A 27,083-nucleotide genomic window follows, 5' to 3' on the forward strand; every position below is an offset into this window, starting at 1 on the left:
ACATGGGTATATTTTAAACAGTTGGTGTTCCATGTCTCGGCTCTGTACCTTTAATCAAGGTGTGATTGGGTTTTTCTTGCCTGCACCCCTCTCCTCAAGGTCAGGCTTTCTAGGAATGAACAAATCAGTACTGTGGATATACTGGAAATAGGAAGGCGGGAGACCTGTCTGCAGCTGAGTTATCCAGATATGCAAAGATGTTTAGAGTCAGGTTCTTTTTTTGAAAGGCTCTAATTCAAGGAGCTTTTATATTGCAAAAATGACATACTTGGTTGTAATTGTGCATGATTTCCATGCTGCTTGAATATCACATGCCAAATTCCATCCAGTCAGTCTAATTTGACAAAGATGGATTCCATGGATATTTTTTTTAGGTTTCCTCTTCTCTGCTTTGGTGAACGTTGGAAACTACTGTCTTCTCATTGATTACAATAATCTTGGGGGAGGGAGCAGCAAATAGTTCAATGCTGAGAAGAATGCCTGTAAAAGCAAAGGACTTCAAAGGAGTGAAACCCCTTTTATTTCTGAGCACTCAGTCATGCACTAACTTCTTTTCATTTTCATGATGAAGATAATTATGGTTCAGGTCAACCATATTTATTGTTTCATTCAGTCAGAACATGCCACTAGTAAATACAGAGGAGCTGGATGGTGGGTAGAAATCAGAGGGGCTCTATGCTAGAGAAATCTTCCTTGAGCCCTTTGTCCCCTTCCCCCTTGTATGTGCATGAATAGGTACATAGGCATAGAGGTGTGTGTATTGAACATGCCTAATCTTTTAAATTCAGCCTTATTTCTGATACTACCTGCCTGCCCAGCCATAAGCCCTCATATGCATATGTTAAGTTCTGTATTTGTATTAGTGCTGATGTACAGGGTGGATCTGCTCTGAAAATGAATCAAGCTTGTGTAATAGAGGAGTGCTGTTGTCTACAGGGCCCCTGCTTCATTAGTTGCAGCAGTTGGAAGGTGCCTTGTGAATGAGGTGGGGGATTGGAAGAAGAAAAGGGATGGTCTCATGGCTAAGGAAGTTGAATGTTGCCCTGGGGAGCTGTGTCTCTGACGCAGAGTTGCACCCGTGGCTCAGCTATTCTGTTTCTAGGCTTTTAATAATTCTAGTAGGGAGAATTTCTCCCTTAACCCCTGTAACTTCAATAACTGCAGAACGATAAGGCACAATTTTGTGCAGTTTCCTATCAATTAAAGTTAGTTCAGCCCTGGAGGTAAGGCTGTTTGGAAGGTCAACTATGCACACAACAAAGCAAGGAGAGCAGTTAAATGCACTTGGCTGCAGAAGCTGCTGAAGATTAAAGCTGCTGTGCAGACTGAATTACATTTTCCTCCTAAGGTAAAGATTCCTCCAGGACGAAACTCCCTCCAGCAGCCTCCGATAATCCACTTTGTGTGGGAGAACTTAAGACTATTATTGGCAACTGAACGTTTGAAGTGTACTAAGCACAGAACGTATTGCCCCCTAGGGAAGGGTTATGCTTTTGGGAGGTACCTAGATAAATTGTCCCATCTGACTTAGCTAGGCAGAACTTATTTTTATGGTCACTTTTTTGCAAACTATTACTTGGGGGGCAGAAAGATTGGAGTTCCTTCAAATCTGTGTCTGACTGACATAGCAGAGTGGGAGACCTGGAACTTGTCTTATTCCTGTTCATGCCTCTGGCTCTCTGCTGCTTCAGATGGCTGCTGCTGTCTGGCTTCAGAAACACCAGCAATCTTCCAGTTTTATTCATTTCCCAAAATGAATGGGCTGCTATAAAGATTTTCTCCCTTTTCACAGGAGTCAGGCTAGCCTCCATTAATGACTGTGAAGTACTCGAATTCAGTGGGAGTAAGGCATGCGTAAAACATCAATATTGACAGGATTTCTGTGGCTTGTTGTGTCTTCTGACTGGCAGACCACTTAAGACTTTGAAACAGAAGAGCAGACCCTGCTTTGAACTTAATCCTGCTGTCATATATCTGTGTGCAGTCCCTTTCCTTCTTCCCCTCCCTCCTCCTCCCCATGTAGTCTTTCATGGATTCCTTAGAAATGCTCCATTGAGCTACAGACCACTGACCTGAATCAATCCCTCAACTTTGAACATCCTGATTTTGCGGAGATCCGTAGCCATGACTGAATACTGCAGCTGGCTCTTCTCTGGGCAACAAGCTGAATCGTAGTTTTGGATCCCAAAACCTTGATACCTGAGAGAGCTCAGGTATGGCTGGGAACACGAGAACCCTACGCCCGACTTAGCCTTTATCTGAGCTTTCCAGCAGCATGTGATGGGCTTGTGTCCTTTTTAGTCAGGTCACAGCAGTAAAGAAAGTAAGCGAATAACTAACTGAAGTAGCTGGTAAGCTTGACCCTGGTGGGAGCCAAAGCACGTTCTGGGAGGTGTGTATTTGTGAATAAGAAAGGAATAATATGTGATTATGTAGAACTGGGTTGCTCAGGAAGAGAGACCCCAGAGAGCCTGGCAGCCTTTGAATCTTAGATTTCTTGGCATGCACAGGGCAACTTCTGCTTCTGGCCTCGGTGGAATGTATAAATAACTAACTCTGGCTAACCAGGGGCTCCAGCACACAACGTATGGATTGGTGTTTTGGCACAGCAAGTAGGACGCTGTACTATTTACATAGAGAAAAGGGCATGGTTTGCTTTCATTGAGTCAGAACAGCAACTTTTTCCCAGTAAAAGCCAGTGACCTTCTGATTTTATTGAAATTCCTCTCTAGGATTGCAGGGAAATTGATAGCTCGAGTGAAAAATGTTGCAAGGAAACTCAGGGAAATCTATCTAGCTATCAAAACACTCCTACTGTTTTCTGTGCCCTAAATGTTGATCTCTGCTAAGTATAACACACAGTGTGTTATCCTTATGGAAACAGAAAGATAATTCAGTGCAGTTGTTTACACAGCTCCAAGCTCTGGGGCAAATCACAAGCATCAGAAATGCCAGCCTTACTGAGAGACATCTAGGGTATTTATCAGGGGTGGGAAGAGTCAGTTCATGCCCAAACACATGCAACAGGTGCTGATGAAGCCATCCTGCGTGTAAAGCCATTTTTTTCAGAGACACTTCTGCTTTCCTCTGCCCTGGCCCAGTTAAGTCTAGCTCATTTGAGCTTTTGTGTCTGACTTATACTGCATGGCAAGTGCTTTCATAGGAAATACTGAAACCACATTAAATCTCCGTTTTAGTTAGCTCTACAACAGCATAAATGTTTTTATTCAGAGTCTAACTGGTAGGATTGTCTCTGCTGAAAGCCCGGCATTTTGTGCTGGTAGGAGCGTGGTATACTGTAAGGACGCTGTTTTCTGGAACCGTAGCTGTGTCCTTCACTGCAGTGAGCACGTGAGCCGGAAGAAGCTCCTGTGTGTGGCAGGTGTTGCCTGCTGTAGGTCTGCCCTTCAGAGGGCATGGCAGCCAGTCCGTTTTGTGTGTGAAGCTGAGCTGCGGTCCCACTGAAAGAAGTGGTTAGGCAAGAACGTAACTGCTTTCGATTTCAAGTCGAACCCTCTTCATTAAACAGGCTACTTGCTGAGTCCTGATCAGTTCACCCCAGCGGTTTCTGACGTTGTTCAGTTTGTGAACGCTTGTCTGGTAAAATGAAACCTACCAACAGTCAGTTGGCTTTCCTTTTGCAACCCCCTTAGACACCCCTCCAGGGACCCCCAGGCGTCTGAGGACCTTGGATAAAAAGCAGTGGTTTGGACTAGGAAACAAAAGTTGCTTTTGGGGATGAGGCCGTCAGCTTGTGGTGCAGGCCTTTTAAAAGTGTTTACAGTGGGGAAGTGGGTGGAAAGACTCCCTGTTTATGCCTTGAGTGGTGGGCCTACGAAAAAGTACTAGGCAAATCAAATTGGCAAGAAAGGAGGGGGAAACTTGCTGTCTGCTGCCTTCACCTCTGTGACACAATTGCTCTCAACTGATTCAGTTGTGCTAGGCAAGAATTAGGCTTTGGTATGTGAGTACATGGCTCTTCTGGAGATTACAGTATTTTAGCCGGGGTATTTGTCAGCTTAGATTTCTCCACCCGCTGTAATCCTTTCTTTTCTCCCTCACTATATAATATTACAGGCTGTGCAGACATCTAGAGTTTCCAGACTTAGACTCGCTTTTCCTTCTTGAGTGCAAATTCAAAAGGTGCACCGTTAGTAGACCTGTCTACTGAGAGGGGCAGGATGTTCAGAAAGCCTTGTAGGGTCCAGAATTTACCTTCTTCCCTGGTATCTGGCTGCAGAAGCAAAAGGCAGCTCAAGCCCCCTTGAGGGCCAGCTGCTCCGTGAGGTCTGCTCAGTGCACACCCTGGAAAGTTAGCCTTGGTGTCTGCTCAGTGTCCAGGTGGCCCGAAGCGATGTGTCACTGGCCTCACTGAGTCAGCAGAGAGTGGGTAACTCCCTCCCAGCATCTGCTGAGGGAGGGGTCCATTTAAACTTGGAGCAGTATTTTTCGGAGTACCTCCAAATGAAGGCAAAAAATTGAATTTGTTACTTTAGTGAGCCTGAAACAGCCACAGTAATATATATATATATTTTTTGTATCTGTCTGGAACCTACACAGTAAATGTTATTGGATATCTGCTGACATCAACACTTGTATTCCCTCTGGAACAACATGTTGTCAGCTGTGATCGAGACATGAGATCTTGCTCTGTAGCCCTGGACAGAAATTGTCTAAGTCGGTAGCTCGCAAGCTATGGTCTGCAGATCCTCAGTTGTCCATGAAAATCTTCCAAGAATTAAGCAGGGTGTGAGAGGAGGGTGTCTCTTTGGAAATGGCTGCGGAAAATGGACAAACTGAGACTCGCCTCTCTAAGCAAAGCAGTGGAAGACCAACTCCACAAGGCACTGCAGGGCATTTTGCTAAAATATGTTGGTGCATAAGATACAGTGGACCTGGCTCTAAAGGAGCTGTTGTTTGGATCACTGCATTTTCTTGGTTGGAATATTCTCTTTGAATAAGCAATAATATATTCTCTGCCATCCTGGATGCATGCCAGTAAAAGTCCTAAACCTTTCTTGCTAGCATCTGTATATAATATAAAGGGTCATTTATAATCTCTGTAAGCCATGATGGGGCCTTTCGTCACTTTGTCTGAAGCCTGCTTGTGTTCTGGAGACCGTTCTTACTGACTTTTGGCTTGCAAGGAGAAATCTTGGGGTGAGTCTGTCTGTCTTCTTTCAGACTTACTCGCTGTCTCGTTATACCTACAGTGAGTCCCAAGTTATGTACCGTCATGCATCTTACAATTAGCTGCATCCTGGCTATTCTACCTCCCCTGCTTACATGCTGCAGTGGAAACCAAACACCTGAAAGTAACATTTATAGGAAAGTGATGCTAAGTATGTGAAGCAAAGAGCATGATGTTTTGCAAATGGGAATGGATCTTTCACCCCTGGGTGGGTGCCTTTGTAATGGAAGTCTTCCTTCTCTTGGTAAAGAAAAAAGTTAGCAAAATCTGTATTTGTATCAGATTCCCCAAGTGTCTTTGGGATTTGACTTGTTTTTTGCCCTCAGGATCTGTGCTGTGCTTCATAAAAGCCCTTTTTTGACTGCTTTAAAGAAGAGTCTATGAGTGCTGATGTGACAAGTGTTGTGTTACTTTCCTGGACTCTGAGCGCTCCAGCTGAAGAAAGTGGAAGTTTGTTTTTAACCCCCAGATATAACTGAATGATCTCTTTCTTTGTCCTAGACTATTAGTCCTGTTCAGACTGGCAAACCAGGTGATAGCTTCAGGCTAGGAAACCGATGAAATGAGAACCTCAGGGAAGGTTCTCATATCCTGTAATCATTGCTCCCTTTTTATTATGGGTCCCTGATTAGGTCATCTGAGGAAATGAACCTGGGAATGTTTTTTTTTCCCCAATGTGCAGACCTCTATCATGTGAGCTGGAGTGTGGGAGCAGCCTTTGCCTCCTACCGCTGCCTGAGGCTCTGTCACTGGAGTGTAACGAGGTCTGTCCAGCAGCACGTCTCGCTTCTGAGAAAGGCTTTTCAAAGGCAGAAATGATAACTCGAGGGATAAATTCCTTTGACCTGCTAGGGTAAATGCGTGCCTGAAAAACTTACTGTAAGGACCAGGTAGAGTGAATGTGCAAGAGACACCTACTCCAACAACAGCTATTCTGGACTAATTTGGAAAAAAACAATCTGAATGCATGCCAGCAGCACTCACCAAGCTAAAGGGCTGGAGAAAACGTTTTTGTAGTTAGCTACAATATTCAGCCATTCTTGCAGTTTTTGATACAGGCTGCCTGCGCAGTGCCACCTGCTTAGAACCAGGTCCACAGGGGTGTTTAATGGAGTGTTAGACTCCAACGTAGGTTGAAAATAATCCTCGAAGGATCAAGGTGAGGTTGAATCTGGGTCTATGCAGGGGAAGAATGTGGAGGGTATTGGTTAGGTTCTAATTTCTCTTTGACAGTTGCAATTTGGAGTTTCCATTACACATTAACCGGAGCAGGTAGGCTGCCAGATTCCCTCTGGCAAGTGGAGAGGGCCTCCAAGGTCTGCTCTTTTCTTCTGTGCTGTGCTGGGGTGTGTGGTGCTGTCCATCTCTTCGTTCCCCTTCCCACCTCGTTCACCTTCAGGGATGTGAAGCTCTCCCGTTTCAGCATCAGCTGTGTAGCGTAGGGTTTTGCTTTTAGCGCGGTTGCGTGTTCTGTGTCAGACGAAGAAAAACTTTGTCCTTCTCCAGGAAAGTGGGACAGTTTGTCTCAGAAGCAAGTCCATTAAAATCAGGATTACGGTGGAATGATATCAGTGTGGGATAATCCAATTCCACACAATGGAAACGGTACTTTTTTGCAAATGAACCTTTGTCATGGGAGAAGGCTGGGAGGGGTGGGGGCATATGTATGCAAGCTATGTAACAGTTCAGGCATATTGTGTGTAAATAAATGTTCAGTTTATTTAGATTCCATTGGCAAGCCAGAAAAATGTTCTTAATGTGAGGGCAGGCCCTCAAGTGTTCAATAAATGTGCTCTGTTTTAAAATGTTTGGTAACTTTATTCTGGGTTTGTTAATATCTGTGTCCCTTCTTGATCTATTACATGTTGCTGGTGTGCATACTACGGCTTCATTCTTTCTCCTGTGGTTGGACCAGTTCTTTTCCTCGTTGCATGTTAATGAGAAGTTTTGTTTTTCATAATTTTAGGACTTACGCTCTTGCCGTTATCCTGTCATGTTCTGTATACGCACGGTTTGCTTTGCCTGATACAAAGTGTTTTTGTCCCGAGACTCGTGCTGGAGGGTGGTGCTATCCCTCAGACTGCTGTAAGCATTGTGCTAAAAACATGTGCTCGAGTTAAATCACATGTAGCTGTGTTTTCTTCCACCCCTTCATACTTGTCCATTCTCCTGGTTGCTTTTTCTTCCGTACTTAAATGGATATTCCTCTGGCATGAGGAGGTACTAGACCAGTCTTACCCTGTGATGCCCATTTGAACAAGTGCTAGGACTAAGTCTAGGAGAGAAAAAAGGGGGCTGATTGTGCTGTGTGTGCACTTGAAATTAAAAGCAAAATTCTATCTTGAATAATTATCCCATTTCTGATCTCTTTTTCTGTTTTCATGTTTCTTTTGTTTTTTGTCCTCTAAACTTTGTACCAAAGCTGTGTTGAGCCTGTTAGAGAATCTGCTATTGTCATGTGGTCTGAGGCTTCATTAATTTTTTTTTTTCTCCTCCAATTTTGCCCTTCAGTTCTATGATGTGGATGTTAGTAGGCACATTTGGCCACGAGGAACTGTGATCCAGAGTCTAGGCTTTGTATCTGTAGCACAGTAGCTCTTACTTTCCAGCTGTACTGGGAACAACTGGGCAACCTAAGCATTTCTCCCTTCTTTAAAAAATTGATATAACCTCCAGGAAAAAATAGCATTTCTCTGGTAATCTTGCCTTATAGCAATGAAATCTTTGGTCTGCTGTTGCAAGTGGCCATATAAATGACTTTGGTATCCTCTGTGGAATCCCTAATACAATCTTCTGCTGGTTTTTTTTTTTTTTTTTTTAGAGATTCCTCCTCTGTTCCCAAAGCCAGCCTGCAGGAGCCCTCCCAGCTGCTGCTGGGAGCCTGCTCTGGCCCTTTCCCACAGTGGCGTCCCGCAGCGTCAGCTCCTCTCCAGGTCCAGCGAAAGGGTCTGATAGCATAAAGGTTGCATTAATGCCCAGTTGAGCAGAGTCATAAAAACAGGGCTGAAAATACACCACAGACCCGTGCTAATTCTGAGAGAAGTGACTCTCCACAACCTCCCTGCAAGCCTGGGAAGCACTCGAGATGCAGCTGTAATGCGTGTTCCTTTTACGGGGAACTGCAAGTGAGTTTGCAGTGAGCCGGAGCAGTATTGGCAGGCAAAGCTGCATGGCTCTACCTTGATGCTGTGGAGGGGCTTCTGTGGCAGAGGGTCAAAAAGCCACCCTGACTTCAAGCACCCTGGTTTAGCAGCACAGGCCGCCGTCTGCCTGCAGCCGAAGGTGGGGTCAGCAGCCTGTTGTCTCTGCTTGCCCATTGTGATCTGCTGCAGGCGGCTCGGCTGTTGGCACACATGCACCTATTCATGGGAATGAGAGTTAGCCAAAGAGCGGGGAGCCTCCTGCAGGGATGGAAGGAGAATTCAAAAGGGAAACAAAAAGCAACAAACCTAGCAAATGGCAAGTACTGGGGAAAATCAAGCCACCACTGGGAAGGTGGGGTGAGGGAAGGAGGAGGGATCGTGTTTATTACCACAGTGCAAGAAGTTTGGTTCTGGTGTGCAAGGTTGGGGAGCCACCATAATGTTTAGAGGAGAAGGGATCAACTGTTCTTAGTGCTCTTGTGTTTAAGGTGGGACTGTTGCGTGCATAGGGAATGATCAGGCAGCTGCTTTGTGTGTTTCAGAGCACAAGGCAGAGTCTCCACCACCTGCCTCTGTCCCCAGTTCCGATCCCCAGCTCAGTGGGAAGGTGCCTGTCCATCCTGTTACCTCTATGTAGTTACAGAAGCAAAAATATGAGCCAGAACTTGGCAAATATGAATGAGGCTTGCCAGGGGGAAATGCAAGTATACCTCTTTTCTTGTTTTTCTCAAGTATGACACTTGAACTTAAAAACCTTTTTCAGAGAAGGTAAAGGGGCTCTATGGGTCCTGATTCACAGGACTGGCACTTCAGTTCCTGCCTGCTCACGTGCCTTGGGGTGAAGAGGTCTCTCTTATTCCTGTTTCCTTCACTTGTAGGAGAGCATAAGACTGTTCCTTCCCTCCCCGACATCTTGTCTTGCCCGTTTTTGGACTGTAACTTCGCCAGGGCAGCAATGCAATATGTTCAGCACCCAGCCTGTTCCAGCCCTGCTGACAATGAGCACCACCACCCAAAAAGCAGAATTTTCCAACTTAGATGTTGTTCAAGTGGTCAGAGGCCAGGGAATGATACCGTAATGAACAGGACGAAATTAAGACCAGTACAATGGGAGCTGACTATCAAGAGATTTGGAAGACTTTTTTTTTTTCTTCCCCTAAGTCCTATTGTTTATGATAACTAACAGAACTAAATTATAACTAAACTATGCACTGTAAAACTCTGGCCTCTTGAGAACTGAGCAAGAGGCCTTATTGGATCTCTTGTGATTGAGATTGGCAGAAGTTGGGAATCTCTCTGCAACTATTGGGTGGAGGGGGTGGGGTGGGAAATTAAGACCGAAAGTTAGGCTTACTACGGTTGGCAGAAGAAACAACCCCACCCCAAAGTTACTTTGTCTTTTTTTTTTTTTAATTTTTTTATTGCAGTCTGATATATGTTGGTTCAGCTTGCTGCGTTACTGGGGCTAACAATGTCCTTTCTCTCTGCAGGCATTGGTGTCACTATACGGTTACTCGGAGAGTTTCCTGTCAAGTGCAGAATGGGTCAGAAACGGTGATCCAGAGAGTTTATCAGAGCTGCCGGTGGCCAGGACCTTGTGCCAATTTAGTGAGGTAAAAATCTTGCTGTTTTATGTTGCACATACAAGTTACCCTGCACTTTTCATTGGATTGATTAGCTTTTAAGCACTGTGTAGGAGTTGAGCTCGATGGGTCAGATGCTAATCTTCTAATTTATGGTGGTGTAGGTAAGGAATACCACCGATGTTAGCTGCAAAATAATTACACGTGCAGATATGTATAGCATTGGGGCAAGCTATGTTGAACAGCTTTAGCTTAGGTTGTTCTGCTAGTCTTCTGTGGAGAAGTGCAAACAGGAGGCTGGGAAAACGGTTGTTGTTAGTTAGTCAAGCATGAAGCTACAGATAAGTGTAAAGTCCTTGCGAGTGCAATGTGAGTGAACAGGGTTGGTGAGGATGCTGGACAGATGACACTGTGGGGTTGATTGGGATTGAGTCCTCAGACTCAGGTTCTTTGAGGGGAATGTTGATCCCATACATTGGAAAGCTTCACTCAGATTACTTACAGTAATGGACACAGGTAAGGTGCGCTGTACCTTTCAGAAAGGAATTATTTTATAGCACCTCTTACTCCTACATCTCAATATCCTTTACAGACATACATAAAAGTGCAAAGTCACCTCTCCCTAGATGAGACGCACGGCTTGGCTTGGAGACCGTGGCTTGTCAAAAGCTTCTCCCTAGTCTGCTATTAGCCTGCTGTGTTTTTCAGTCCTTTACTGTGTTAGGGTCCATTTACATAACAAATGTGAAATAACTATACAAACCTGCCACCTTTCTGTATGCGAAGTATCTTTACATTGTTTAGTTTTGCCTTCTCTGAGAGGCGTTCTCAGAGCAGAATAACATTATCCAGCCATCTAGGGAACTGGTGCAGGAAAAGCCATTGTGCTCTAAATTTACACCTAGCTTCTATAACAGTTTCCCATGTAGACAAGCCAATAATTTAGCTAGCAAGGTTTAGTCATTTATTACCCTTCTCTTACCAATTCCCCCATAGGGCAGTGATTGAGGTCCTCTTCTGCTTGATAGCCTAGCCAGAACGTGGTCAAACTACTGACAAACGTTCAGAAATATCCATCTCCCAAATCTGTGTCCTGTGTATACTGAACTACTCTTGTGACTCTATTCATCTGGAATTCACATTTTCCATGTGGCAGTTACCACAGTTGGTTCTCTAGTTTCTACTTGGCCACTGGTCAGTCTAAGTTTTTTTCACTTGTAATATATCTGCTTTGGTGTCTCTTTGGTCTTGTTTTATGCAAGGCTGTGGTTGAAACACTTAATATTTTACACTGTTATGGCCAAACTTCTGTTGAAGTTTTTTAATTTCCTAGACATTTTAAGCACATCATTGTCATTAGAAACTTGTGAGCTTTTGCCTTGTCTCCAAAACTTGCCAAAAACCTTGCTTATTTTTCCTTGTTGACATCACTGTAATTGCAGGAGTACCAAACAATTGATCATGTTACTGGTGAGAATCTTTTTCTGTGGGCTACTACAGTCACTCATATACATCAATTGTTGCTTTGACCAAGAGACTTTAAAGAAATGTGTTTGCTGTTGTGACACTGTTATTCATGGAATATTTTCAGTTTCAAATGTAGTTCAGCTCATTTGTCTGACGAGTCCAATAGTTTGGAGACAATGCAGAGTGGCAGCAGACTTCTCAATTTTTTTTTCTATTTGAAACTATCATAGAAAGAAGCTGAGGTTATTGATATTTAAAACCTCTGTTGCTGAAAGCTCAGCTGAGAGGAGCTGCCTTTCTAGAAAACAGTTGCCAGGAAGAAACCTACCAGACGAGACATGAGGATGCTAATGCTCTGCTCCCTTTGAAAGTGGGAGGGAGCATAAGACAGACAAAACGACTGGCAGCCTTCCAAGGAAATGGCTATACCATCTGTCCTCTAATCATACGTTTTTATGGCATGCTTATGTGAAATAGAGAGACCCTGGAGCTCCCTTTCCTGAGGACCTCCAGGAAGCTGCTAACAGAGATGCCCGAGCCCACCTGCTTATCAGCAGTGGCAAAGCAGAAGCAGCACATGCCAGTTTCTGACTATCTATTGGGCTGGCCGCTGCAGAGAAGGGAGAGGCCTGAGAGCAAATGGCAGTGAAGCCAAAGTCTTCCCCCTCCCTCCCCGCTTCCCTCCCTGTAGTGGTTGCTTGTTTTTTGGTAGTGCGTTTGACTTCTGATAAAGGAATGAAAAATAGCCACTGAAACTGATGGATATTGTGACATGCAACTCCTGTGTGAAACTTCTGCTAATCCTGAGTCATGTTGTATATTGAGGTCTTATTTCATGGGCCTATATATGGCTGCCCATTTCTGTTATATTGCCGATTCCTAGGGATATGTGAATAACTGGCTCTCTCTTGTCTTCCAGCCAAGCTGAAATAACCAAACGAGAGCTTTGAACAATTACATTTTTCCCTCCTTCACCAAAAGCAATGTTCTCTCTTCGGAAAACGCTAATCTCTCCTGTTTGTCGTCAGATGAAAAATTCCTAAAGGTAGCAATGGAAAAGACAGTCCCTCAGAGTCACGGGATAGTTGATCCTCTCCTCTGTTCAGTATCTCATTTGCTACTGCAGTCCCCGAACATGGGGGAAGTGTTGTATTTTGTTTCCTTCCTCTTCCATTGAGAAACTGGCTTTGAAGATGTGCAAGCTTATACCAGCCAGCAGGCTCCAGGGCTCCCTGGGGCAATGTCTCTGACTACTCCTGCAGAAGACAAACATGACATTCATCAAAGCAGAAAGTTAAAATTGGGTGCCCTACTTCAATTTTTGTCCTAGTGGGTTTGAGAGCGATTCTCTACCTACTTTTTCAAAAGGAAAAAGAAATGCCTCATTACCAAGTCTAAATGCTGGTGTTACTGGGCCTTTTGCCTAGAAGCTGGGCTGGTTTTAGCAGGAATCTGGTTATTCCTGTGATGAACCTACTGTCCATGGTGCAGGCCAAAGGTTTCCATGAGTATTGGTGCTGCAGCTGGGGTGAATACTGCCTCTTGTGTTTCAGACTGACTTCTCCCAAAAAGAGCATCATGGATGTGGAATGGCAGAGCTGGAGCCCGTGGGCTTGTCACTTTGCCACTATGGCTGTCCTTAAGGACACCTCTGCCCATGCTTCTTCCAGTCCTGCTACTGCAGGACCAGAAACATTACATGCCCCAATAGCTTGGGAGATTACGGCATTCATCTCTTTGGCAGACATCCTGAGTAAGGATGTCCTCAATAGATACCTTAAACAGGGAAGAGCAGTAAGAAGCACCAAATTTCAGTGTCCTGTCCTACCTCAGGAGAGGGCTTGCACCAGCTTGATGGAAGGGGAACCAAAGAATCCCTGATGTTGCTAAACATGGTATTCTCTAGCTCATCAGTCCTTGAGCGTGTTCCTGCAATATGAAGGAGCTTGTCTGCCCTGTCTGTAGTCTTAGATGCTGGCATAAATTCCAAAGAATCTGATCTACAAGACAGCTCCAGCAAGAATGCTTTACAGCATCAGTGTTTTGTTCCCGTTTCCTCCTTGCCTTCTCTGTGTCGGAACCTCTGTCTTCTCAGGTTTTCTGGAAGTCTAGCTTTCAAGACATGACAGGCATACTTGAGGTCTGTTTGTTGGTGGCTAGAAATGGTCGTGCTCTGTATATCCAATTTCTGCTCCTGTGGTTGCTTAGGTAATATCGATATGTTTCCCCTTTGATAAAAGACAAACTTAACTACCTTCTATGCAGAGATCTCGATGGTGCCTGAAATTGAATTATAAGGGGAGGCATGAGCAGATTCATATGGTGTTATGCTTGACTGTAAGCAACACAAAATATCAATAAGCTATCAGCATTACTCTGGCTTTATAGTATTCCTCCCAGCTGTGACTTGAAATAAACTGTTTTCATCTCCTTGTTTACAGGGAGTCAACCAAATCTGGGAGAGCTTTCATTCTGCAAGCATCCGTTATCAGGACGCTCATTAGCAAAAGGGACGCCAGCCAAAAGAAAGGCATCTCGACTGTGCAGTGGCAGCCGAGAGGGGTGTTCTGTTAGAGAAACTCGTCTGGCCATGCTGATGTCTGCTTGTAAGCAAAGGATTTAATCCGTGTCCTGTCTCCCACTGATTTGTGTTAAGTTTCTTTTCCTTATTGCACAAACCGCAGCTCAGGGTCAAGCTTTTGACAGAGGAGTATCTGTGAGATCCTCAGCCTAGCAGCTTCAGTTGTGTGATGTCCTTGCTGTCTGTTCACTTGCGCTTGGCAGCTGTACTACTTTTGCGGGAGTGTCGTCATCTTGGCTTGGCTGGGATGAGCTGCTCTGTTCCCGACCCCCGCCCCAGATTCTTTATTTAGCTTGGGTGCTGAGTTGCTTTGGAGCTGTCTTGGCTGGAGACCTTCCCTCAGCAGATCTCTGTTCTTGAACTCTCTTCATTTGTCCAGTGAGGGCTTTGACTTCTGCATGCCATAGGATATGCCTTTGCTTTGTCACGCTACGGAGTGAACAGGCAGCTTTCCAGCAGTCTGGCTGAAGCTCCTAATATATTATAAAAATCGCATACCATTTGTCTATCTGAAGGAGGGGATAAGTCGCTTGCTTCATGTTTCAACAGTAACCTAATCCCTGGGTCTCTGCTGCCTGAACGGTTGCACCCAGCTCCCAGTAAAACTTTGCGTCTGAATTGTAACCCTTCTCCTGAGCAATCTTTTTGTTGCAGCTGTTGTAGGCTAATGCCCAGCTCTACCATGCTTAGGACTGTACCCTCCTAGAGGCTCACAGAGAAGGCTGGTTTTGTAGGCCAGACAAGGGTTTGAGACCTACGTTCAGTTGCTGGAGCTTTTGTGATTTTTCTGTGCCTTTGGTCAAGTGGTGCTGTGTATTGAAGCCACCTGTAAGATGAGAACAATTTTTTTTTTTTTTGTATTGTTGTGTCTTATGACCTTTGAGAGCAGGGCAACTTCTTGCTATGTCCTAGTCAGGCAAAAAGGTCCTAATTTTGATTTGTGTGTGGTTATTGCAGCCAGCAGAATAGTGTCCCAGTCAGGAGGTAAAGCCAGGTGAGGTATAGCCTGGCAGATCACTTAATGTTATGGTTTTCAGAAGACAAACATTTTCTGCTTCTTCTGGAAACCTGCATCTTCAGATTGTGGCAGAATGGTCTGATTCCTCTTCTACTTGTTTGACTTTAGAAACGTGAATGTTCTCAGTGAAGCTGGGCAAGTTTTCATCCTGCTATTTTTTGCCCTAATCAATGGCTATATGGCTCCTTTTCACTGTAGCTTTTGAGAAATTCTCTCTCTGCAGCATCCTCTGGCTTCAGAGAATCTGGAGATTCACCTTGAAAACCATCAGCTGGCTTGTATGGGGTGAGTATACCTGGCCTCCAGGCTTCAGCTAGAACAAGGCCAGAGGTCTTCCACCCCCAGTTTTTGAGAAGAGAGCTGTTAAAACCCTAAACATGAAGTTACTCTTATGTCAGCTTCAAACATCACCCAAAGGTGATGGAAGGGGAGAGCATTCTTGCAGTGCTGCAAGTCTGGGATGCCCTTTCTGACTGCCAGCTGTTGCATCTTTTTTTCTCTGAATATTCTAGCTGGTTCAGCTTATCTCATCAGAGACGATAGGTGCTTTTGATCGCATTTTTTTAATGCGTGTAGACTGCACATCTTGCATGGATCAGTCTTGCTGTTCAGTATTCTTGAATGTAGGGTTTCTTTTTTGTTATTTTCATTTAAACTGAGCACATTGCTGTTTCTGGAGAGATTTTTATAAGCTATTTTTCAGAAAAATAAAGCAAGAATTCTGCAGGATCATCCATTTCAGTTTCTCTGCTTTTGAAGACGTTATTGCTACAGGGTCAATTGCAGAGGTTGGGGATATGTCATCCAAGAGATTGGCCTGTAGTCGATGCTTCTCAGTTTCAGAAGTAGTAACACCACAGGGAAACCCTTCTCTCTCTTTCCAGTCAGTTGAATAATAAATCCTAGAGCCTGTTCCAGTGCATTAGGATTGCTATTTGAAGTCTTGTTACACAGGAACTCTTTTATGTGTTTAGTTCCCTTATTTCTCTCCAAGCTGTGGAGTCACATGCTTGGAAGAAGATGCCTGCCCTCCCATGCGCACGGGGGTGAGAGCATGATGAACAGTCCCACTGTGAACAGGACAGAGGCTCTGAATGTGTAAATGATTAGAGGCGTCGTACGAAGGTGTGTTCTCAGGTTTGGGAACAGCGTGGACAGCCGTGCTTTCCGACGGGGATGTATGTGCTACAGGCCAGCTGTCTGGGCAGGGCTCAGAGCCACCTGCTTTGGGGGCTGTGCTCAGGCGCAGGTGTCCTCAGGCTGCTAATTGAAGACCTGATTGTCTTGCGCAGACATGTTGTCTGGGCGCTCTTCCCCCTTGCCAGTGGGGAAGCACAGTGCTGCTCTGCAATAGCACTGAGACCTAGCTGTGAATAAAGACAGGAGCTGCTGATTGCTTTGGTGGCATTGAAACATTTCTGTTTCCATGTCCTTTCCTCTGCGGACTGAGAGGCAGTAAAATACTTCAAAGCGGTGCTCTGTACGTCTTGGGATGGGAAGTGTGGAGGTTTCTGTTTTCTCAGTTTTAGACTCTTAATATGTGTGCAAACCAGCAAACTCAGAGAGTGAAACCTAGTCCTCTTCCTCCCCTCTGGCAAAGGCAAGACATGCACGTTGACCTCCAAGACTCCCGCAGCTGCAGGTTTTTTTTTGCCCCTTGTCTGGAGGAGCACATCTGAAACTCCTCTGTTTATGTTCTCTCATGGGAAACTACTGGCTTTGTGCTAGGGAAGCTGGAGCGGCCAGGGCTGCAGAAAAGAGCGCAGGTTTGATTCACAGAGTAACGAGGAAAACACAAAGTCTCGCTGTGCTCTCTCATGCTTATGAGTGCAAATGTGATGATAACGGTACTCCTTGCCCTTACCCTACATCAGCTGTGTGACACTGGCTTGAGGTGAAGATATCTTGTCTGTAATCCATATAGGAAACTACCTGATATAATTGGTGTCTGATAGGAGTCAGAGGACAGTTACGACGGTCTGTGTGGCGTGGGGGTGGTGGTGGTGGTGGTAAGTGTGTTCTTGATAGCTTCGCTGAGAAGAGGACTCTCTGGGTACAACCACAGGAGTTTCTTTTTTATGTCAGTACCTTCCCAGCAATTTCCAATCTCTCTCTCTCTTTTTTTTTTTTTTTTTAACCAGGGTAGCCAAGTACTTCAAGACTTGAGTACAAAACCTGAGATGTTAAAATCAGATTTCAGAACATCTAAAATTCCCTGTGCAAAAATCAAGGTTTTTTGGCATGCATGGCCTGATTAACAGGCATGTCAGAATTAGGGGAATGACCAAAAGCTTTGTTCTGATTTCTTTTAATGCGTAGTTAGCACTTGTTATAACTGTGATGGATTGTCCCTGTTCCAAAGACAGCATGCCAGTTACATGTACAGGAATTAGTCCATTGGGGTTCTGAGTTGGTTGATACCTGTCCTCATCACCGTGAGAACAGTAGGTGAAAGAAAGCTTGTACTGCTTGCTTTTCAGGCTCTTTGCCAGTCTGAGAGGCAAATTCATGCCTCTCTATATTCTGAATCTTACCAAGAAGTGATGCTGAACCTTTCAACCTGGGACTTGAATAAAAATGAATTGACGCCTCTGAAGACCTCTGAGATTTTCTTGGGCACAAACTGGAATGATTAAATGAATAACACTATCAAAGCCATCTCTTGTGACAAGGAACCGAGTTTGACCCCTTTCTTCTCCTGTGGTAGTTATGTACAAACAGTTTTGTTTATAAGTGTCGAAAGGGAGGGGAGATCCAAAACGGGGAAAGTATTTCCTGTGTGTGACAGGCTGTTCTGCTTGGGTCATGGCAGAGATCGCGTGTTTCTCTTTGACCTGATTTTTGAGTCTCTGATCCAAGAATATGACACTCTCCTCTTCTTGTGGCATGTCTGGCTGTTGTATTCAGTGACACTTCCTTGGGAGCAAGAGGAACATATGCTTGTGTGTTGGAGTGTGAGACTTACTGGCTCCTATATCCTAAACGTGTCCTAACCTTTCCAGCGTTTCTAGCTCCATATTCCCAAATCGGTTAATCGCTCCTCTCCTGCTACCCCCAATTACCACTTCTTGGGCAGTCATTTGAGCATCTTAGGCTTGCATCTTTGCTGCTTCCTAAATGATGATTGCATATTGATGAGCTCCTGTAGCTTGCCTGACATGGATCAGGCAGTCTCCAAGGACAGCCAAGCATATGATCTGATTTAGCAAAGGCAGTGGCTAATAGTCAATATTTCTGTATTCTTCCCCCAGCGCTGACATGGATGTGCTGTCTCCTTCCCTGGGCCTGTCACAATGCAGTGTGTGGGTAAATGATGTGGGTCTCTTGCAGTGGAGCTGCAGGTCCTGGTAGTTTATTTCTCTGTGAAGTGCTTGGAAGCCTTCTGCTTAAAGGGACTGTGTATGCTGGGAAACAAAGAGGTCCGGGTTGTGACTCATCCTGACCTCTCCTCTTGCTGTGGTTTTTTGGTATATTTATGCCAGTGCTTGTGGCTTGGGTGGCATCCAAGGGGAAGGCTTTCCTAATCTCCTATCAGCCCTTTTTCTGCCTATTGTGTTTTCCACTCCTGTTCATTCTAAGGCTTCTTAGCAGGTATCTTTTTTTTTGTTCTCCTTTTTCCAGGTTTCCTTCTCTCCCCTAGCTTTTCAGTTATCAGAAACATGGTAATGCTTTGCTAAAGGAGTTTCTTTGTTCCCTTCCTGGAATAACAATCACAGAAGTTTGCACGATGCGATGTGCTGATATGTGTGACAACAGACCTTGGTGTCATGTGAGATGATTGAGGGAAAAATGGTGCTCTGAAGCCCAGAACAACATCTGAACAAGTTGGAACTAGCAAGCTGGGACTGCTTCACGTGCCTGTTATGTGCGATGCTGAACAGAGCTGCAAACATCAGGACTCTTCCAGGAAGTTCAGGGTGGGTGGTAGACTGTGACAGCTGAGCTCCATGTTTGTTATGCCCTAAGAAGTCCTTACTCTTTTGAGGATTAAAACTATAGCTACTTCCCTCATGTAGAACTGCTGCCAAGATTCCAGTCTGGCTCTAGCCACTCTCCACACTTCATAATGAAGTTTGAAAGAGCTTTAACATCTTGGTGTTGGCAGAAACACAGTTTTAAAATCACGGTGTGGTTGGAGACTAGCTGGCTCCAGCCACTGGTAATGGGATGGAGACTTTCATCTCAAGGTCAAATCCAAATGTGGTGTTAGGGACAAAGTCATGAACTTCTGACTGATGGTTCAGGGCTTAAGCATGGAAAGATGTCTTGAGTCCAGTGCCAAGACTGGAGTTGGGAGGCTCGGGTTCTGTTCTTATATGTTGCCAGAGCTGTTCTGAGGGACCCTCAGCAAGATGTTTAAAGCCTCCATGCGTTGGGTGCATCTGTGAAAAAGCACTGAAGGTCTACCTACATCAATGTGGGGCCAAGTCATCAAGCTCATTAGTGACTGCAAACTCCTGAATACCATTGGGTGCGGAAGTGCAAAGAATTAGGTAGGACAAGCTGGCTCTGTCCAGTCCTTATTAAACAAGTGACTGGATCGCAGTTGTCAGGATTAGCAGTAACTGGTGTGCTTTTTGGCAACTTGGAGGGTGAGGACGTAATGTTCCAGGGAGACCGCGTTACGTTCCATCACTGGGCGACGCTGTTCCAAGTGCAGGCTGCTGTGTGTTCAGGACAAAGCTTATGCAGCCTTCTTCTCTGGTGGCTATAGGAGAAGGTGGTCTCTGTGTTTGTCAGCTGGCATAATAACAAATTGCAGCTTATGGAGAAACTGGTTTCCCAAAGGCTGCTTTAAACAATACTGAGATGCTGCCTTCTTTCCAAGACATATGTGGGCAGCCTCTCCTGGCAAGCATATGTTACTACTCTTTGGAATAACATTGCCAATGTCTCTGCAGTGCTATCAGGTATGCACACCTGTGCCTGCTACCCTGTGGAGGGGTTTCAGGTTGGATTCATGCAATTTCTGGCTCTTTTTCGCCCATGTGCCCAGGCAGGCCTGGGGCAGTGCTGCAGGTGGTGCAGGCTGGGGCAGCACTCCGTCTCCTGGTGAGACTCAGCACTGCGGGAGGATGCTCTTCCCGGAGGAATCTGTGCGCTCCAGTGCTTGTATCTTGCATGATCTTGGGAGAGAAGCATAAAGCTGCAGCCTGCAACAGTGTAATCCGAAAGCTTCAGCCTTTCCCTGTGTGTGCCAAATTCCTTTGGCTGTTAAATAGGAGTAGGAATTTCGAGGGGAGCTTGTAGAGTACAACTTCTGTGTTTGCTTTCAACTTCATGAATAGCAGCCGTGATTTGTCTGGCTGTATACTGAAGAACTCTGATTTGTTGACTTTGAAAGATCAGTGGTTTAAAGCAAAAGCTGAGATTTATGCAGCTCAGCATCTTACTTTGATTTCAGAATCACTGTGGTGTCTTGCACAGGGCTGGTTGTGTCTGCAAATAGCTGTCTAGTCTCCAACAATACTTGTTTTTAATCTGGCCCCTGGGGATGCTTTGTGCTGTAGATGGAGCTAACAAATATGCCCTATGGAACCTGGACTGTGAAGAAGAATGTAACCCTATTCAGAGGGGGGAAACCGAGGCACAGGTTGACTAGTTGACTTGGACTGGAAAAAGAAAAGCTGGAAACCAGATCACTGATCTAGTGTTTTGTCATGATCTTTGCTTTGTCATGCTGAGGTGCCTCAGTGTGAAAGGTTCAATTGCCTCATGAGTGTAATTTTTGATGATAGAGGATAGAAATAGGTGATTTATAGATCAGCTATATTCCAATGGGAATATACAGGAAAGGAAAAGTTAATCTTTTGTCTAGAGGAATGCCAGTTGGGGATTGGGCAGCCAAATGCATGTATAGTCTTGGAGCTCTTCTATTTTGTGGAAAAGAGGATTTTTAACATGAGAGATTTGTAAAGGAGGGTAGGACATTTAAAGGAAGGAAGACAATGAGATAATTTTCTTGATGTTCATAGAAAATTCTCCCAAATTTGAGGGTAGCAAGCAAGAAAGCCGTGAAGAGGCTTTCTGAAGGCTTATTCTGGAGGCTGAGGGTAAGCTGTCTGGAGGTGGAAGTGAGAAGTACCAAGGGAAGATCCTTGGAAGAAAAGGCTGCTGTCTTATAGTGGAAAGGTATTGGAAAAGGAGGAGCCCAGAGAAGGTAAAATTTCAAGGGAGTCACATACTGGGCTGACAGTCCAAAGGTAACAAATCTGTGGCTCTAAGGTCTTGCTATGAGGAGAGCAGTAAGTTGTATGTGTGTGTGAGGGGGCTGTTTTTGTTTTTAGCGTCATAGTGCAGTGCAAAGGGTAGAAACAAGACTACTGAGAGCCTGGACCGTGTGCTGGAAGGGTGCTTCAGAGAACAAGTCTAAAACATTGCTTAATGCTCATAGAAGGAACAAGGAGATGGGTCAGTGGCTGTAGCAGCTAGTGGTCTGTTCCTGCTCTAATTGCTTTTCAATCTGTTGGGCAGTTTCCCCCGGATCTGAGAGGTGGGGAGCAGGAGAAGGGAAGAGATCTAAGAGAGAGGATATTTATGCAATTTTTGTGAAAATCGGTTGTTGGAAACTCTTAGTACCCAGTGAGCTAGAGGCTTATGCCAGTCTTTGTTAAACCTCTGCGCTTGCAATGACTTGGTAGCGATGAGCCCTCCGCACAGCATACTGGTGTGGTTTGGGGGAGAGCCAGAACAGTAAGAGGGTTTAAAGAGGGTGCAGAATCGGACCCACAGTGTGGTAAACACTTGCTCTGCCATTCTGTGTGTCTCTGCTCTGCAGCTGGGAGTGGCAGGGTGCTTTGGGGATAGTTGCAGGCCGGAGGATGTGTGATGAATTGGTAGCAACCCTGTCTTGGATAGGGAAGTGCAGCCTGCTGACTTCTTGTTTGTGTTAGTTACAGGACTCTTATCAGGCCCACGTACAAAATGTCCTACCGAACAGTGACCACGCTGGAGTGGAGGTGCTGTCCTGGCTTCACAGGGAGCAACTGCGAAGAGGGTAAGTTATGCAGAATGCCTCTGTCCTTACAGAGGCAAAAGGGGATGTGTGGATGGACTAGGTGGGCTGAGTGGGGTTTCATTCTTTAATTTGCTCTATGCCTTTCAAACACAAGAACAAATCACCTGTTCTCTTCATTCTCCATCGTAATCTGGATTCTCATGCATAGTCCTTCTCCTGAAGGCTAAGCTGCCAGAGGTGTTCTTGGGGAAACAGAGGATGCTAAATGCCTGCAAAGAAGCATAGTGGCAGGGGATGGGGGTGAGGGAAGCGTAATGAAGAAAAGGGTACTCAGAGGTGGCCTGTTTGTAGATGTCTGCCAGCGTAGAGTGTATTCATGTTTGGCATCCCCACTGCACAGTCCTTCAGAAAATGTACTTTCTCCCTGCCAATGTGTATCTTCTCCACATCCCACCCTCTGTTGTTGCAGCTGATGGCAGATGGCTGCCTGAATGGCTGCTAACAAGAGTTAGGCCTGTAAGGTTCAAACCCAAATATCTGTGTTCCCTGAGAACTTTGAATTAAATTAGGCACCTCCTGTTCTCCTTCCATCCCTCCTCCTGACTTATGGGTACAACAGTCAGGTTGCACCGTGCATATAACAACGGAGCTCTGAGTTTGGCATCTGATCTGTCACATGGAGGAAAACATAAGGCTTTTTCTAAAGCTGGAAGAAAGGAAAATCTTCTCCCTTTCTCATCATGATGGACAAAAAAGGAGTGTTTTGCGTTTTCCTTTGGGACGTTCTCTGGTTTAACTATTGTTTCTGAGGCTTAAAAACAAGTCCTGCTTCCCCATTGGATTTCAGGTTTAGGCACTGTGGCATGAGCCAAATAACTCTCATGAGTGTTCATGACCTGAGACAGAGACTGTAAGAGAAACAGAGCTTTGAGTTTGCTGATCATTCGCACAGGATCACTGCCGTCCACCTCAGCTGGCTAATAACAAGTCGTTGGGACTGATCACCATCTCAGAGATGCTGCAGTTCGTAGCTGCACCTCGGTTTCTTTGTGCTTACGTATATTGATGTTAATCACACAATTTGGGTGAATCTCTAACTAGAAAGTTTTCTTATTAAAGTCACAAAGAATGATGGTTCCAGACAGCAGCTCTCTTCAGGCTGCTGAGGAAACAGTAGCTTCTCAGAAGCTCAAGAATAGTTTTAAAAAGCAGCAAAGCTACCATAAATTACAGTCTGCAGGAGAGCGCTTTGGATTTTAGCAGGCTGCTAAAGGAAGTGAGCCTGGCAAAGAGAAGTTGTTGCATGTGGCTTGGCTTTTTACCTGTCAAGGTAGAGAAGCGGGGTAATAAGGATTATGTTGGAGCTGTTATTTCCAGAGTAGCTGTGGCTCAGCCTGGCTGAGGATCTGAATGGGGACCCGAGAAGCTTGTGTGCAGCCTCTTTGGGTCTGTAGGTTTGGACAGGTGTGAGTGATTACAGCTTAGCAGTGCTGCTGGTGAAAAGGAGAGAATCCAGCTCCCTCCCACAGTGCCAGATCCATCTCAGTGGAGTTCAGGGGAAATAAAAAGCCAGCATAAGCCTGTTTGAGAAAGTCAGCAAGGATCTCACAGGAGCAGGTCTGTGGAATGAGGTGACAATTTTACGCAGTCAGTTTTCAAGGTGGAACTGTGCTTTTGGGCTTGGATAGCGGCTGTGGAATGTGAGCAGAAAGCCAGTAGCAAGTCCTCACTTTCATGTGTGAGATTTTTTTTTAACCCCCCTCCCAACATCTGGAGCTACTGACAGCCCTGATTCCTTTAAAAAAAATAAAAAGTAATTAAAAAACCCCACTCCAACCAGAAAAGCACCCTCACCCTTCCCCCTTTTTTAGTAGAACAGAGACGTACCGTTTACTTTCTGATAGTGTGCACAGGACCTCAAGCTGTCTAGAAGCATCAGGTTTAAAATCAAAGCATTTATTTGCTGCTTACGTTAATCCTTACTGGTAGTGTCAGTTGAATCCTTACTGGTAGTGTCAGTTGGAATTGTGGGTAAAAGAAGCTGAAGAGATTTCTTTAGGGCTTTTTGGTACGTTTAGCAACCTGATAGAAAGCCTTTTGTACTCTTCCCTTTCTGTCCTCTCTCTTTCCATAACTTCTGTTCTAAGCTTACGTCTGTGTGGGTATTTCTTGCAAACAACAGACAAAAGAAAACAGAACTAAACTGAAACAAAACAAAAACAGTGCAATAATGAATTGCCACATCAATTAGCAGGGGTAGAACCTCAAAATGCTTTCATGTTTTTCTTCTTTTTTGTATTAATTAGATTTCACCTCAATATTTAATTTCATTTGTCTGTGCAGCTGATGCTTTTGAAGTTAATGTGACGTAGGTATGATTGAAGGCAGATTGGGCCTTCATTATTTTTAACTTGCACGTGATGCAGATGCTTTAATTCTCGGACAGTTGCTGTTGTTGTTCTCCACTGTCTTCAAAATGGCAACTACGATAGTTCTGGGCTTCCGTTTTGTTTAAGGTTTCTCCTATTTCTAGTGACCAAAGGAAAATTAGCATTTTTTGCAGTTACCAAAGGAAAATTTCCTTTCCCAAAGAGTCTTGGAATAGCTAGAATTATATGTAATACATAGGACTGTGTATGCATGGGCACAACTTTGAGCTTCAGCTTGAGACTAGAGAGATCCTATCCATTGACTCCTGCTTTAATCCCCAATGAGGAGCGATGATATGTGTTCCTTTTGTGCTGTTCTTGAACAGTGCCTTTGAGGGAGCCACCATAGCTCATCTGGAAGATGAATTCATTTTTATTTTTTTAGCTGCCCTTTTTTGAGGCCTTCTTGCCTTTTTTCTGTGCTTTGTTTCATTTCGCCTTTTGTGGGGGAAGGTAGGATGATGGAGGGACAAATCAAGGAAACCAAGTCAAAGAACTTGGAATCATTCAAAGGCTCCAGTGCAATTATTTCCACCATGCATGCTTTCTTGTTATCTCCCAACTGGCAGTCAGCTTTTCAAAGCTGGGCAAAGAGCCCTAAAATATTGCAGACTCCTGATGTGACTGGTTTGCTGCAACATGCCCTCAATGAGAAATCTCCCCTTCCACAACAACACACTGCCGATAGAGCAAGCTGTTAAATGCAATTTAAGTATTACAGAGTGTCTTGACCCTTAGCTAATAAGTTTAGTTTGAGAAAGTAACCACTTAACTGTCACCACTTTGATACTGAAGGCTGCATGTTGTTTAGATTTAAATTATCTTGGGAATTTAACTCTTGGATTGCAGCTGACAAAGAGGAGCATCATCTGGAGGAAGCCTAGCTCTGAAAGTGGGTGGAGATTTTGCTCCTCACTTGGCTGTTGATTTACTGAGGTGGGGATGGCAGCTTCCAATCTGTTTCCTTTTTAAACTCAACACTGCTCGGGGTCCTCCCACCTTCCCTTCACTGCCTTCCCTTCAAACAAAGGCATGCCACCTTCTGAAAGGTCTCCAGTTCCTTTACTGTTGTTGTAGAACTGTGACCAGCTAGTTGAGTAGATGGTTAAAAATCACCAGTTGTATCGGGACTTTGTAAAGGGTTTCTTGCAACTTTCTTGGACAGAGAAAGAGATGTGATGCAAACACGTCTGGTGAATTTAACTGTCAGTAGATGCTAATTTTTATTTTTCGGTTTGGGGCTTTTTTTGTTTTGTTTAAACTGGAGCCCAAGCCTAGGACAGGAAATGAATCCACTGAGCCACCCAGTCTGCTGACTGCTGATATAAAGAACATATGGATAAGGGCAGTGCAGAGGTGAAGTGGTTTAGCTATTGCAATCATGCATCAAACTGATTGATTTGCATCCAAGATGATGCTGACATTTCAACTCAGCCTTTTTTCTATATGGCTGAAAGTTCAAAGGCATGTGAAATCTCTGGGGAGAGAGGAGAAGTGTCCCTAGCAAGTTCTGGGGCTCAGCACTGCTTTAGAGCTACCCAGCCAGGAAAGATCCTATTTTACTTTACAAATCTCACATAGACTTTTTTCTTGTTTGTTTGTATTGCTTGAATTTGGGACAGTAGCTGGTATCCTATTTACCCCAGAAGCAAATTGACAGGAGACAGCTTAACTCTTTGGGCAAGAAGCAGCTCCAGAGTAACTTTGTATCACTAAAGTAATGCCATTGTATCTGTGAGGCTTACTCTTTTCATTTTTTTGTTTGGAGATGCTGGGGGAAGTTGAGCATCCATCTTCAGAAATAGTTTAAGTTGAGAATTTGCCTTTTTCGCTTGTTTCAGTTCCTGGAATAATTTTTATCTACTTTTAATAACAACTATTTGTGTCCTATTGTCCTGATATTTTCAAACCTGTGCTAATCAAAGCAAAAACGTCCATTTGAACAGTGAAACCCTCGCAGAGGTTATCTCAGTGCTATCTGGCTGACAGGGCAGCTTTATGCCGCAAGCGCGCTGTGAACAGAGGGACCTTCCTGTCAAGTTTAGATCTAGCTAATACAAACCAGCACAAATCCTTGCACAGGTATAGTTCTTTACTAGAAGCTGTTTCTGTAATTCCTTTCGTAAAATGTGATTGATTTTTTTTATTTTTATTTTTTGAAAAGAGGTCCAAAGTGAGAGCGAAATCCAACATTTGGTTCCACATAGCACACTTACTTCTAAGAAAGTTCATTCTAAACTTTGATTTGAAAATTTAATGTTTATTAGAAATTGTAGATGTTTCTTAAGTGAATACATGTTACAGATTGTTGTTTGGAGCCTGAACTTCCTAATAATTACCTTGTTAGTAAAGCAATTGGTGAGTAGGTAGTAAAAATGTGGTAACTAACTCTATGTAAACCTACCTTCAAAAAAAGTTTCATTAAAACCCATCAAAACCTTGGTAATCACCCTTGATGGAATTGTTAATGCATGAAAGCAGCTTTTCGAGTGTTGGGGTTTTTGTGTATATAGTCTATAGATGTTAGATAGTATCTGCTCTAATGTTTTTTTCCATAGCAGTGTTTTCTCAGTTCTTTCAAAAGTGTTATACCTCTGGCTGCTTGTGTTTCTGGTGGCCTTTTCAGTGCAAGACAGAAGGTCCACCAGAAGTTTCCCAAACTACTCTGTGATATATCGCCCAGTTCCTATCCACTACCATCACCATACTGACC

At 44.4% G+C, this 27,083-nt stretch overlaps 1 protein-coding gene across 13 annotated transcripts in view; it reads left to right on the top strand.

Moving 5' to 3' along the window:
* Positions 1-27,083, top strand: part of COL26A1 (collagen type XXVI alpha 1 chain) — a 182,395-nt gene that overhangs the window by 16,000 nt on the left and 139,312 nt on the right. For 8 of the 13 annotated variants that reach the window (XM_009678112.2, XM_009678109.2, XM_009678113.2 and 5 more), the window contains exons 2-3: positions 9,825-9,947; positions 21,877-21,980. In XM_009678112.2, the coding sequence (XP_009676407.1) occupies positions 9,825-9,947; positions 21,877-21,980 (227 nt within the window). Of the gene's footprint in view, positions 1-9,824; positions 9,948-17,579; positions 17,687-18,604; positions 18,901-21,876; positions 21,981-27,083 lie in introns of those variants that run through there. The other 5 variants (XM_009678110.2, XM_068910265.1, XM_009678115.2 and 2 more) reach the window with 2 other exon arrangements.

Source organism: Struthio camelus, chromosome 16, assembly GCF_040807025.1.
Source record: "Struthio camelus isolate bStrCam1 chromosome 16, bStrCam1.hap1, whole genome shotgun sequence".
Lineage (NCBI taxonomy): Eukaryota > Metazoa > Chordata > Aves > Struthioniformes > Struthionidae > Struthio > Struthio camelus.